Source organism: Rhinatrema bivittatum, chromosome 2 (genome assembly GCF_901001135.1).
Source record: "Rhinatrema bivittatum chromosome 2, aRhiBiv1.1, whole genome shotgun sequence".
Classification (NCBI taxonomy): domain Eukaryota; kingdom Metazoa; phylum Chordata; class Amphibia; order Gymnophiona; family Rhinatrematidae; genus Rhinatrema; species Rhinatrema bivittatum.
Window position 1 is genome coordinate 605,312,299 of NC_042616.1, and position 13,878 is coordinate 605,326,176.

At 47.5% G+C, this 13,878-nt stretch overlaps 1 protein-coding gene across 2 annotated transcripts in view; it reads left to right on the forward strand.

Moving 5' to 3' along the window:
- Positions 1–324: 324 nt before the first annotated feature.
- The window catches only part of TAF4B (TATA-box binding protein associated factor 4b), a 202,139-nt gene continuing 188,585 nt past the window's right edge, over positions 325–13,878 (forward strand). For both annotated transcript variants that reach the window (XM_029591165.1, XM_029591166.1), the window contains exon 1: positions 325–1,102. In XM_029591165.1, the coding sequence (XP_029447025.1) occupies positions 655–1,102 (448 nt within the window). In that variant the 5' untranslated portion in view covers positions 325–654. The remainder of the gene's footprint in view (positions 1,103–13,878) is intronic.

Genomic DNA, 13,878 nt, shown 5'->3' on the forward strand with positions numbered 1-13,878 from the left:
GTAGCTACAAGAGATAACTTAAGGAGTAGGTTCTCATGAAACGTTCAGAAACAATGCCTATGGTGTACTGCTTCCTTGGGTTTCCTCTTCCACCAACTTTCCCCAGGATGAACCTCACCTGCGCTTTCCGGCCTGCAGCAGGTAATTCAGAAATCCCGCCTCTCCTCGACATGATTGATCCGTGGACAGCCAATGGGAGGGGCAGGCGCGTAGGGAATCCCCGGCATGCTGCTGTACCGCGTGCCGGGGCGCGTGCGCGCTGTCCACGTGGCTATATAAACATGGCTGATGGCGCTGCACCTACTGCTGAGTCTGGGCAGCAGGCGCGTGTTTTCGGGCGCTTGTAAGGGGGAGGGAGTTGACCTGCAGCCGAGTGACTTGGTACTTTGCCGATCTCGCCGGCCGTACTCTGTCCGGGTGTTTTTTTTTTTGTGCGGTGAGGGACAGCACGCGCCTTACACATGTAGAGTAGAGAGCGTGACCATGTGTTTTCTGCTGGCGTGACATCCAACAGTTGCAGCAGATGCGGATGTGTTAAAGGAAGGATCCAGCGATTCCGGAAAGCCGGAGGCCGGCTGCAGCAAGTTATTCGTTCGATTACAGTAATGCCGTCTAGGTCGGGTTGGATTGCTGGGGATCTGCAACCATTCACCGATGAATACTGCAGCCCCAGTAAAGGTTGTGCATGTAAATCAAAGCGATCAGGCTACAGCCGCGCCATCTGTCGTGAGCCATGTGGTGACAGTAAGCAATGGAGTGCTGGGGAGCAACTCTCACACAAGCAAAAGTATCTTGGCCACCTCTACCACTGCAACTGTTTCTACCGCTGTGACTGCTACTACTGCCATCAGCACCATGGCAAGCCAGACAGTTTCCCTCAGCACAGTGGCGAAGCCTTCCATTAACATTAGCCTGGAACCTACAGCCCAGGCAAGAGTGCTGACAGCACCCATGGGGACGTTGGTAGCCAAAGTGGCAACGCCTGTCAGTCAGCCACCAAGAGTAAGTGGTCCCAGGATGCCTACACCTCAGCAGACAGCTCCTTTGAAAGTCTCGCAGACTGCAGCAATCCCGCAGCCTGCCAACTTCCAGATTCCTCCGGGTAAGGTCTGGTGTTTTGGTTTTGAGTTTCTTGTCTGATTTATCCTTGGGGAAAAGCATTTAAATACGGAGTACTTGGAGAAAAGGTTCTAGTTTTAAACTGAGCCATTTATCAATCTTGGAACTGAAATTGGAGCAAAGTGTCAACTGCAGAAAATTGAAAACGGTGTGGTCTTGACTCTGGTAAGTTTGTGGGTTATAGTCAAATACAGTAGAATGAAACCGCAAAAGGGGGGGGGGGAGTTTGCTTGGATTGTTTCTTATAGTAATTTCACCTTCGTTTGCTTGTAGTTTATAGTCTAATGTTTTTCTCACCCATGCATTTAGGAGTTTTAATGGGCATAGCTCTACTTCTTTTGTAACAAAAAAACCCAAAACATTCAGCGTTTAATGTAAAGTGTAAAAATATGATCTTCCTAAAGGCTCACGGTACAGATAACTATAGAATTCAGAACAATCCTGCCTTCATTAAGTATAGTAAAAAAAAAATAAATCTAAAATTGCAGCTGCATGTATTTTTGTTAGTTTTGGAAATATTAAAATGAGTAATTGTGTGGCTGACCCTTTTAGAATCAATATTTTGTCTAGTAAAGTGAACCAGTGTGACCTAGAAGTCCCAGTCATCAGACCAAGGCAGTGATCTTATTTTTACAGAATGACTCTCTATTTAGAGTAAACCTCTAGTGATGAAATATGTCAACAAGCAAGTTGCAGATATATTTATCCGCAAAAGCATAGTAACTTCATTTTGAGAGGTAAGCTCCCTTCATCTTGTTCTGATCCACCAAAAGGAGTATTAAATTCTTGAAAATTAATCACAAATATATTATAATTCCAATGATACGGAATCACTTGCAGTGTTTTCAACATTTTACTTCTACATATCTAACTGGACAAACATAGCAACCACACTGCTTCATTCTAAAGTGATATAGTTGCATAGTCTGCTTTGGTATGTTAAATCTGTACTGCACCGTTTTCATCATTGTGATGTCCAAGAAAAGATTTCTACAACCCTACTGGGTCTCTGATAAAAGGAGTATACCAACTGTGTATCTTTAGTTGGGGCTGCTGTGTTGGTTGCTCCTTATTACTATAAAAAGGAGAAACATCTAGGGGCTGATTTTTTTTTTTTTTTTTTTTAAACTAACAAGTGCTAAAATGCAAGTTAGATTTTAGTGCAGGTTTTATTAATGCACATGTAAAAACTTGCACTCAATCGGGCCGATTCAGTAAAGTCCGCGGGAGAGCGGGCGAACGCCTGCTCTCCCGGCACACGCACAGGCCACTTGCCTGTGCACGCGATTCAGTATTTAAATTAGGTCCGGTGGTAGAAATGGGCAAAAGGAGGAGTTAGGGACACTAGCGCGTCCCTAGCACCTCCTTTTTGGCCCGGAGCGGCGGCTGTCAGCGGGTTTGACAGCCGACGCTCAATTTTGCCGGCATCGGTTCTCAAGCCCGCTGATAGCCACGTGCTCGGAAACCGTTCGGCAAAATTGAGCGTCCGGTTTTCGACCCGACAGCCGCCGGCCGACTTCAAAATTTTGTTTTTCTTTTTTTTACCCTTTGGGACCTCCGACTTAATATCGCCATGATATTAAGTCGGAGGTCCCATGATATTAAGTCGGAGGGTGCACAGAAAAGCAGTTTTTACTGCTTTTCTGTGCACTTTCCCGCTGCCCGAAGAAATTAGCGCCTACCTTTGGGTAGGCTCTAATTTCTGAAAGTAAAATGTGCGGCTTGGCTGCACATTTTACTTACTGAATCGCGCATGAATACCTAATAGGGCCTTCGACATGCATTTGCATGTTGAGGGCGCTATTAGGTTCAGCGGGTTGGACGCGCATTTTCCGCGCCTTACTGAATAAGGGGTAAGAGAAAACGCGCGTCCAATGGTAGGTTAACAGTGTGCTCCGGAGCGCACTGTGCTGTATCGGCCCGTAAGTGGGATGCAGAGAGCTAATGACTTGCAAATAGACTCCTGTCTGTTTGCTTGCCAATCTGCGCACCCCCCAAAAACAATTCAAGTTTGCTGCCTCCTGATTGGCCTAATGGCCACTAACCCTCCGAGTGGATGTAGTGTGGTCTGGCTGAGCCAGCAAGTCCTCCCTCTCTCTCTTCCTCCCCTCCCAAAAATGCAGAAACCTTTCCCTCTCAACTTAAAAAGTCGACTTAGTCCTTTCTCCCCCTTCTCCCAAAGGGAAATAACAGATTAGTTAAGAAAGCCCTCTATTATTCAAAGACATGCAGTTTACATGAGTGCTTAGGGGCACTTAGGGATGACAAGCCATAGCAGAAAGACTAAATGAATTATTTGCTTGGATCTTCACTGAGGTAGATGTAAGAGGGATACCCATGCTGGAAATGATATTCAAATTTGATGATTCTGCAGAACTAAAACAAATCTGTGTATCTGGAAGATGTAATAGGTCAAACTGACAAACTAAGTGGTATAGTAAAATTGAAAGGTGGAAATGATCAATGCGTGGAGAGTGACAAAGAAATGGCAGAAATATTAAACGAATACTTCAGTTCTGTGTTCACTAAAGAAGACCCTGGAGAAGGACCATCTCTACACAACAAGAAACTGGAAGGAAGTGGAATAGAAGAAAACCCTTTTACAGTAGAAAATGTATGGGAAGAGCTAAAGAAGCTGAAAGTGGACAAAGCCATGGGACCTGATGGGATTCATCCAAGGATACTGATGGAGCTCAGAGATGTGCTGGCGGGTCCGCTGTGTTACCTGTTCAATAGATCCCTAGAAACGGGAGTGGTGCCGAGTGATTGGAGAAGAGCGGTGGTGGTCCTGCTTCACAAGAGTGGGAATAGAGAGGAGGCTGTTAACTACAGACCGGTTAGCCTCACTTCGGTGGTGGGAAAAGTAATGGAGTTACTGTTGAAAGAGAGAATAGTTCACTATCTACAGTCCGGAGAATTGCTGGACCAGAGGCAGCATGGATTCACCAGGGGAAGATCCTGTCAGACAAATCTGATTGACTTTTTTGACTGGGTAACAAAGGAATTGGATCAAGGAAGAGCGCTCGATGTCATCTACTTAGATTTCAGCAAAGCTTTTGATACAGTTCCGCACAGGAGACTGGTGAATAAAACGAAAAGCTTAGGAGTGAGTGCTGAGATGGTGACCTGGATTGCAAACTGGTTGACGGACAGAAGACAATGTGTGATGGTAAATGGAACTCTCTCTGAAGAGAGAGCGGTTTTAAGTGGTGTACCGCAAGGATCGGTGTTGGGACCGGTCCTGTTCAATATCTTTGTGAGCGACATTGCGGACGGGATAGAAGGTAAGATTTGTCTTTTGCGGACGACACTAAGATCTGCAACAGAGTGGACATGCCAGAAGGAGTAGAGAGAATGAGACGGGATTTAAGGAAACTGGAAGAGTGGTCGAAGATATGGCAGCTGAGATTCAATGCCAAGAAGTGCAAAGTCATGCATATGGAGAGTGGAAATCCGAATGAACTGTATTCTATTGGGGGGGGGGGGGGAGGCTGATGTGCACGGAACAGGAGAGGGACCTAGGGGTTATAGTGTCTAATGATATGAAGTCTGCGAAACAATGCGACAAGGCGATAGCAAAAGCCAGAAGAATGCTGGGCTGCATAGAGAGAGGAATATTGAGTAAGAAAAGGGAAGTGATTATCCCCATGTACAGGTCCTTGGTGAGGCCTCACCTGGAGTACTGTGTTCAGTTCTGGAGACCGTATCTCCGAAGAGACAGAGACAAGATGGAGGTGGTCCAGAGAAGGGCGACCAAAAAGGTGGAAGGTCTTCATCAAATGACTTAAGAGGAGAGATTGAAGAATCTAAATATGTACACCCTGGAGGAAAGGAGGAGCAGAGGTGATATGATACAGACTTTCAGATACTTGAAAGGTTTTACTGATCCAAAGACAACGACAAACCTTTTCCTTAGGAAAAAAATCAGCAGAACCAGGGGTCACGATTTGAAGCTCCAGGGAGGAAGATTCAGAACCAATGGCAGGAAGTATTTCTTCACGGAGAGGGTGGTAGATGCCTGGAATGCCCTTCCGGAGGAAGTGGTGAAGACCAGAACTGTGAAGGACTTCATAGGGGCATGGGATAAACACTGTGGATCCATAAAGTCAAGAGGCCGTCAATGAAGAATGGGTGGCTCGCCAGAATGACGGCTACTGCCTGGAGATAATACCCTTATTCAATAAACATACACATGGTTACTGTGACTCCAACATCGCTCTAAGCTTCAACAGCAAGAGGAAATGTGGAAAAAAGGATTTGCACTCACAAAGCGGGGAGTAGCTGGCTTGTTACGGCGGTTACTACCCCAAACCAAATAAGCCTGATACTTCACTTTCAATGCATATCCAGCATAGCTCTCTGCTTCAACGGCAGGGGAGAAGAAAAACTGATACTTCACGCATAACCAGCATAGCTCTCTGCTTCAACGGCAGGAGAGAAGAAAAACTGATACTTCACGCATATCCAGCACAGCTCTCTGCTTCAACGGCAGGGGAGAAGAAAAACTGATACTTCACGCATATCCAGCACAGCTCTCTGCTTCAACGGCAGGGGAGAAGAAATACTGATACTTCACGCATATCCAGCACAGCTCTCTGCTTCAACGGCAGGGGAGAAGAAAAACTGATACTTCACGCATATCCAGCACAGCTCTCTGCTTCAACGGCAGGGGAGAAGAAAAACTGATACTTCACGCATATCCAGCATAGCTCTTTGCTTCAACGGCAGGGGAGAAGAAAAACAACCAATAAGGGCTGAATAACATAGTCTGGGTAAAACAAATAAGCATGGGTGTAGCTTGCTTATTGTGGCGGTTACTACCCCTAACTAATCAAGCTTGATATTTCACTTGGATGCAGCTCCATCACTCTACATCAATGGTGGGGGTGGAAGGGAAATAGAACCATAGAGCTAAGAGAAACAGATAAGTATGAGAAAAAAATGTGTGAAGCTTGCTGGGCAGACTGGATGGGCCGTTTGGTCTTCTTCTGCCGTCGTTTCTATAAACAGTAGCAAATCACTTGGACCAGATAATATGCATCTCAGAGTGCTGAAAGAACTGAAAAATGAATTTGCGGACCCGCTATTAGTAATTTTGTAAACTATCATTAAAATAGTCTACCTGAAGACTGGAGAGGTGACCTCTGTGCCAGGTAAAATGGTGGAAACTATCATAAAGAACAAAATTGCTGAACACATAGGCATAATTTAATGAGACAAAGCCAACCTGGATTTAGCCGAGGGAAGTCTTGCCTCACTGATCTGTTCCTGGACATTCCCAGATCATTCCAGACTAGTGGGTTTATACCTCCCTACCAGCAGATGGAGGCAGAGAACAAACCCTTGAGGCACTGCTGTATAACCAAGAGTGCCACCTGCAGTCCCTCAGTATTTCTCTGTCTCCAGCAGATGGTAGAGGTGCAGACCTGATGACCTGGAAGTTTGTGAAGTGTTGCAGCTCCCCAAAGTGTCAGGTTGTGATTGGCAGGCCATCCCTCAGGTCGAGCCAGGCGAATGGGGGGGGGGGGGTTTGGATACCCCTGGCTGTTTCAGCCCACTGTTTCCAGGGCCCCTGATAGCCAGGGGACTGGCTCACTCTCTGCACCCTGAGGTCCCCTCCTGCCCCCTGCTGGACTCTCCAAGGAAGTATCCCCGCTGGGGATTTTTGCTTCTTTCTCTTTGTGGGTAAAGCTAATTAAAAAAAAAAAAAAGCCTGTATTTGTTTCTGCAGAGGCTGGGGAGAGTTTCCAGTCTGGGATAATTGGCCTGGGGGGGCTGTACTGGGGCGGCTGGCCTCTGGAGCTGTGTGGGCAGGAGCCATCTCCCAACGGGGGACTCGCGATGTCGGCGCTGTAGACCTGCGTTTTGCATGCTCTGCTTGCCTATTTCAGCCTTTCTCCCGCGCTTTGACGGTTGCTCCATGGCAGCACTTCCGGGCGGCTCAGCCATCATGTAATGAAGCCCATTTCGCATACAGCGCATCTGCTTTTCGGGGAGATTGAATTTCTGCCAGGGTGGCAGAAAAACTGTGGGCAGCAGCCTGCAAAACCTGTGGGACCTGGTCCTCCTGCCTGAGTCCCCTCTCCTTGTGTACAGGTTGTACCTCTGAGGAGACGGGGCTCTCATTCAAGGGGCCCAAGCTCAGGAGGGTCTCCTGATCGGGAGGGGGGTCTGTGGTAGGGGTCAAGGGGGGGTGTTCCTCACCTGCTGCTCCCGCAGGAGATCGCGGCAACACTAAATTCTCTCCCCCTCCTCCTGGTACTCACCGCGTCCCTGCACTGCAGGGGAAGGAGGAGGTAGGGGAGTCTTCATTCATTAGCCCTGAGCGGGCCTTGGTGGGGTTCAGGAAGCTTTTCCCTGGAGTTTATTTTGCTGATGCATGATACCTTCCTGGCTCGGAAGGCAGGTGCTCGGAGATCCAGGGTGAGGTCCTCTGAGTCATCCAAGAGACCATGCTCAGGGTCTGCGGGCTCTCTGGGCTGTATAGCCAAGTATTGTGGATCACGGGTCTCTCGTCTGGACCCTGTCCCCAAGGACCTGGATGACTTGGATAAGCCGCAGGCGGACCCGGAGATAGACCTGGATGTTGGTCTGAGTCCTGGCCCTGATGCCACCAAGGATGATCCGGATTCTGCGGATGCTTTCAGGGCGGATAATGATGACTCTTGTGTAGTTCACCTATTGAAAAGGGAGAAGTTGCGCCCTCTCATTCCCCAGGTGTTAGATGAGCTGGGGGTCAAGATAGATCCAGAAGTGTGGTACAGCAAGGGCATCAACCCAGATTTTGATGGTCTGCGAGGTTCTTCCAGCGCTTTTCCCATTCCTAAGAAGATTCAAAAGCTTATTAGCCGGGAGTGGGATTCCCCAGAAGCAGGCTCGAAGTTGGGTAGAGCGATGTCCAAACTATATCCCTTGCTGGACGAGCATTTGGATTGTCTGAGAATGTCTAGGGTGGATGCGGAGGTCTCCGTGGTGACCAAGAAGACCACCATTCTGGTAGTTGGGTTGGCTGCATTGAAGGATGTCCAGGATCGCAATCTGGAAGGGCATTTGAAGCGTATGTTTGAGGTGTCCACCTTGGGCCTCTGGGCGGCCGTTTGTGCCAGCTTGATGCAACATGCCTGCTTATGTTGGATTCAGAAGCTGCAGGAGCCGACATCCTCAGGAGTGCTATCGCCCAATCAGGTGGCGTGCCTTGAAGTGGGAGTGGCTTATGTCATGGATGCAATGTATGACCTCAAGCGTATGGCGGCCAGGAGTATGGTCTCTGTGGTTGCTGCGTGACGACTCCTGTGGCTGCGCAACTGGTTGGCGGAAATGTCCAAGACTGTTATTTAATCTGCCTTTTAAGGGGAAGCTTCTTTTCGGAGAAGATCTGGATCAACTGATGAAGTCCCTGGGTGAGACCAAAGGCCTCAGATTGCCAGAAGACAAAAAGGGCAGTAAGAACCTTATTCATCTCTTCCCCGCTTTCGCGAGTCAAGACGTTGTCGGTCAAGCAGAGGGGCCTCCTCTTCAGGTTCCAAGCAGCCATCGGGTCGTAAGCAGTCCTTTTCGGGGTTCTGGCAGGTCCGTCAGAAGTGGTGCTGGTCAGGGGGCTGGAGCTGGCAAGCTGTCACAATGATGCCAGGCTGGCCCACTCCTCTCTGATGGCGGTAGGGGGCAGGCTGTCCCTTTTTTACGAGGAGTGGGTCAAAATCACCTCTGACCAGTGGGTTCTAGAGGTAGCCTTCCTGGAGTCGCATTATTCTTCCTGAAACAAACAGGAAGCGATAGAGGGGACTCTTCGAAGGTTGATGGCTCTGGACGCCATAGTGCCGGTGCCGCCAAACAAACAGGGGCAGGGAAGGTACTCCATTTATTTCGTGGTTCCAAAAAAAGGAGGGCACATTCTGCCCCATCTTGGATTTACAGAAGGTGAACTTGAGCTTACGAGTGCTGCGCTTCTGGATGGAGATGCTGCGTACAGTGAATGCGGCGGTCCGCAAAGGCATATTCCTTGGATCTGACCGAGGCCTTTCTGCACACTCCCATTCAGAAGGACCACTAGACGTTTCTGTGTTTCAAAGTGCTGGGTCAGCATTTTCAGTTTGGGGCTCTCCCTTTCGGCCTAGCTGGGCCCCTCGTACATACATAAAGGTGATGGTAGTTGAGGCTGCAGCCCTGAGGAGGAAAGGAGTGTTGGTCCATCCGTACTTGGACGATTGGCTCATCCATGCTAAGATGGAAGAGGACTGCGCTCATTCGGTGTGGCAAGTGCAGACTCTGAGCGACTTGTGATGGATGATCGTGGTGAAAAGCCACTTGGTTCCATCTCAGTCTCTCAAGCATCTAGGAGCCCGTTTTGACAGCCTGAACGGCCTCTTGCCATTCTCTTGCCAACCAATTGCCAAGGCACCAGGCAGCTGCATTGCTAACCAGTGTCTCAAAACCCCCATTTTGTTTTTCTTCAGATTGTTGAAAGGAGCAAGCACACACACACAGTCACACGCAGACAGAAATGGATACTTCATACCCAGACAGAGAACCTCCCACCCCCAGACACACACCACAGATACAGAAAGGCACAATTACCCCATGCTCGGAGACGCAGGCTGACGCACCACAGCACACCACACAAACACAGACTCACACACGCCACACCCAGACAGGCCACAGACAAATGGGTGGAATATAAAAAAAACACCAAACTCAGGTGCCAATGAAAATTTTTAGAAGCTGGTAAAAACTACATCCCACCCTTCCCTATATATAACAATCAGTGAAAACATTAAAATATATATAGGAACAATTGGTGATTGTTCCTATTTTTATGTTTATTTCTGTATTTTTTTCTTAGTTTGCTCATCTTTATTTTTTTTGTTTTATTTAACTTTTTTTTTGATACTTTTTGCCTTTATTCTCCGCCTTTACTCCCCTACCTATTTCATCATTCTTTTTCTTCCACCTCCTCCTCCTCTCTCTGGCCTTTCTGTCCATTCTCCTCCCATGCCTCACCACTTTCCCCCTGGCGGGCAGCAGCTGTGATCTATCTCCCCGGGTAGAGATCCAATGACAGTAGGAATTCCTCCCGGGCTGGGCCCTTGAGGTGGTAACTCTTTTTTTGCATTGTGGAATACTCGCAGCAACTCCTACCCTGTCTGGGCCCACCACAGTGGACGTGCTCCTTTCCCGGCCTTGCCAGAGGGAAGGTGGTTCTTCTCCTGGGCTTGTTGGGGAAATATGGCCAAGCTGTGGCAGTGCTTATCACTATGCTTCCTCCTCACTGAGCTTGCAGCCCCTCTGTGGGGCCAAGCCTGGACAGCCCAGCCTTATGTTTATCTTCTATGATCAGCCGGCAGTGAGCCCTCCTTTCAGGATCGTCGATGCATCCCTTCCCCTCCCCCCCTTGTCATTTGAGTACCACTGCCCTAATCTTCAGGTTTCCACCTGGAATCATCTGGAATCATCTGTTCTCAGCAGAATCTATTTAATAATGAGTCCTTGTTTAGCCACTCTTATCGGCTTGTTTTTCGATTTTTAGCATAGGTTTTACTTCTTTCCCAATCTGTCGAAATTTTCCAACCGCATCTGTAAATGGTGAGATCGTTGCTTCAACATCCTTTACCCTAGGTAATACCTTCCTGCCCTCTTGGTAGATTTTATAACTAATGAATTTATTTATTTTTATTTATTTTATTTTATATACCGGCAACCGTTTGCACATCGTGCCGGTTTACAGATAACTTACAAACAAGGATATATAGGCAAAGCCTTTACAAAGAAAAGTTTGTAACAATAAACTCAGTAACATAGCAATAAACAAGATAAATAGGTGGGGAGGAGAGGTATATAGGTAGACAAGACAGAGAGAGGGAGGGGGAAAAGGATACATGAGGAAAGGTATGTACAGGGGTTTGAGGAAAATGTGATAAACACATAGATTATTTACAGGCTAGTATAAGCGCAGAGGAACAATGATTGGGGGGGAGGGGCGGGTACTAACTGAAATTTTAGGTTTGAAGTTCATTGGGGGGGGGTGGGTGCAGGGGAGTATGTCCTGAAGAGGGGGTGTTGGTGGGGGTAGGCGGTTGGGTGAGGATGTTTGTAAGGGATGATGAAGATTGTGATTGGGGGTATGCTTGGAGGAAGGGCCAGGTTTTGAGTTTCTTTTGAAGGTGGGTGTGGAGGTTTCGGTACGAAGGTCAAGGGGCATGGAGTTCCAGAGGGAAGGGCCTGCTAGGGAGAGGGCCCGTTTGGTGGTGGACATAAGTCTTGTGGATTTTATAGAGGGGTGAATAAGGGTTCCACGGAGCGAAGATCGGGTGGGTCTGGTAGAGGTACATGGGAGGAAGGGGGGGTTTAGCCAGTTGTAATGTTCATTAGTAATACTTTTGTGGATGAGGGTAAGGGTCTTGTAGGTAATGCGTGAATGAATGGGTAGCCAGTGGAGATTAATGAGGGTGGGAGTAATGTGGTCTTTCTTTTTGGCATTAGTGAGGATGCGTGCAGTGGCATTTTGGAGGAGTTGGTTTGATGTGGGAAGCAGGGAGACCAAGTAGGAGTCCGTTACAGTAATCAATCTTTGAGAAAATTATAGATTGAAGTACTGTGCGGAAATCAGAGAAGTAGAGGAGGGGTTTAAGTTTTTTCAGGGTTTGAAGTTTGAAGTAGCAGCTGCTAAGAATAGATTTGATGTATGGTTTGAAGGTAAGTTGGTTATCAATTATGACCCCCAGGTTTCTTGTGTCAGAGAGAAAGTTAGGGGGGTGGAAGGTGGAGGGGAAGGGTATGGGTATGGATGCATGTTTGGTGGAGATGAGGAGTTCAGTTTTTTGTGGATTAAGGGCTAGGTGCATGTCAGATAGGAGTTGTTTTATAGAAGCGAGGATGGTGTTCCATTTTTGGATAGCAGTGAGTGCAGAATTTGTGAAGGGTATAAGGATTTGCACATCATCGGCGTAGATGAAGTGTGTGATACCAAGGTTGGAGAGGAAGTTTGTGAGGGGGATCATATAGATGTTAAATAGGGTGGAGGAGAGGGAGGAACCTTGGGGGACGCCACAATCAAGATTAACAGGAGGGGATGTAAAATTGTCAGTGAGTACTGTGTAGGTACGGTTGTGGAGGAAGGATTTAATCCAAGCCAGAGCAGTACCTGTGATTCCTATGTTGACGAGGGTGTTGATAAGGATGTTATGATTTACAGTATCAAAAGCGGCGGAGATGTCGAGCATGGCGATGAGATAGGAGTTACCCGCATCCATGCCTTTGATGATGGTGTCAGTAAGTGAGAGGAGGAGGGATTCCGTACTGAGGGTGTTTTCGGAAGCCATGTTGTGTTGGTGGGAGTAAGTTGGATTGTTCTAGGTGGTCAGAGAGACGGGAGTTAACTAGTTTCTCAATAATTTTGGAGAGGAAGGGGAGATTGGAAATGGGACGGAGGTTGGATAGGTTGGAGGGATCAAGGGAGGGTTTTTTAGGATGGGGTTTGACCACGGCTTGTTTCAGGGAGCTAGGGACCAGGCCGTGTTCTAGGGAACAGTTCACGATTTTGGAGAGTGAGGAGGCTATTGTTTTGGGAATAGCGAGAAGTAATTTGGTAGGGATTGTTTCTGAGGGGTGGGAGGAGGGTTTCATCTTTTTTAAAATGTTTTCTATTTCTAGAGTGGAGGAAGGTTCGAAGGATGAAAGAGGGGTGGGAGAGTGGGGGGTGGGAGGGTTTATGATGTTAGTAGTGGGGGAGGTTTTGGTGTTGGGGGTTAAATTTGGCGGTGATGTTGGAAATTTTGTTCTTAAAGAAGAGGGCAATTTCATTACATCGTGTCTGGCACAACTTTATCTAACCCTGCTTTCAGTTTGTAATTCCACCCAGACCCTTTCACAGTCAACACCTTGCCCCCTGGCATTCTCCAGCTGGAAACCAATTATAATCTAAGATAGTATAGCCCCACCCCTCTTCTAAAATCACTAGAAACACACAAAATCCCTCCTGACAACATTGGGCTCCTGTAACTGCATCTCCCTCCCCAACCCAAGTTTCTGTGAAACCCAGGATCTTAAACTTGTATTCCTCTATCAAATCATTTTAGTCCTGTATGGTGTTCCAAAGCAACGTATTGCATGAAGGGTAGCCCATGTTTTGCTTTAAAAAGAAAATAAAGATTGGTGAAATGCTATTGGACACAGTTGGGTCAGTTTTCATAGGGTTTATGTGCCTAATTCAACTCTTTTTTTTTTTTTTTTTTTTGAAGATTGACTAAGGCTGAATACCTAAATTTATGGGTCTAAAAAATGGGCAGCTATGGGGCAGAGTTAGGGCAGTGATAAAATAGGCACTTGATCCTGATTTTCAGCACTAAATACCTAACTTACCCCTGGATTAATCATTCTGCTATAAATACAGCAGAATGATGAGCCGCGAGGTAAAAAGGAGCAGGGGGGGGGGGGGGGGGAGCGATAGCGGGCAGGTGCACTGTGGTGGTGTGATTTGGTCCCCACGGTTGCAGCCGAGCTGCATACTATTGCCCTTATATAGCGCCAATGAAATAGCTGAAGCTATTTCCGGCACTAATGCGGACGATAATGTGAGATACATTATCGCCTGCAGCGCTACAGGCCCCTAATTTTTCTAAAACCCACCCCCCCCCCCCCAAATTCATCCCCTTTTCCTAATTTATATTTTTGACTCACTGTGCGGTAGTTATCGCGTGCATTAGGACATTTATCGCACACAGTAACACCCTAATGCATGCGATAATCACCCATTTGAAGAATGAC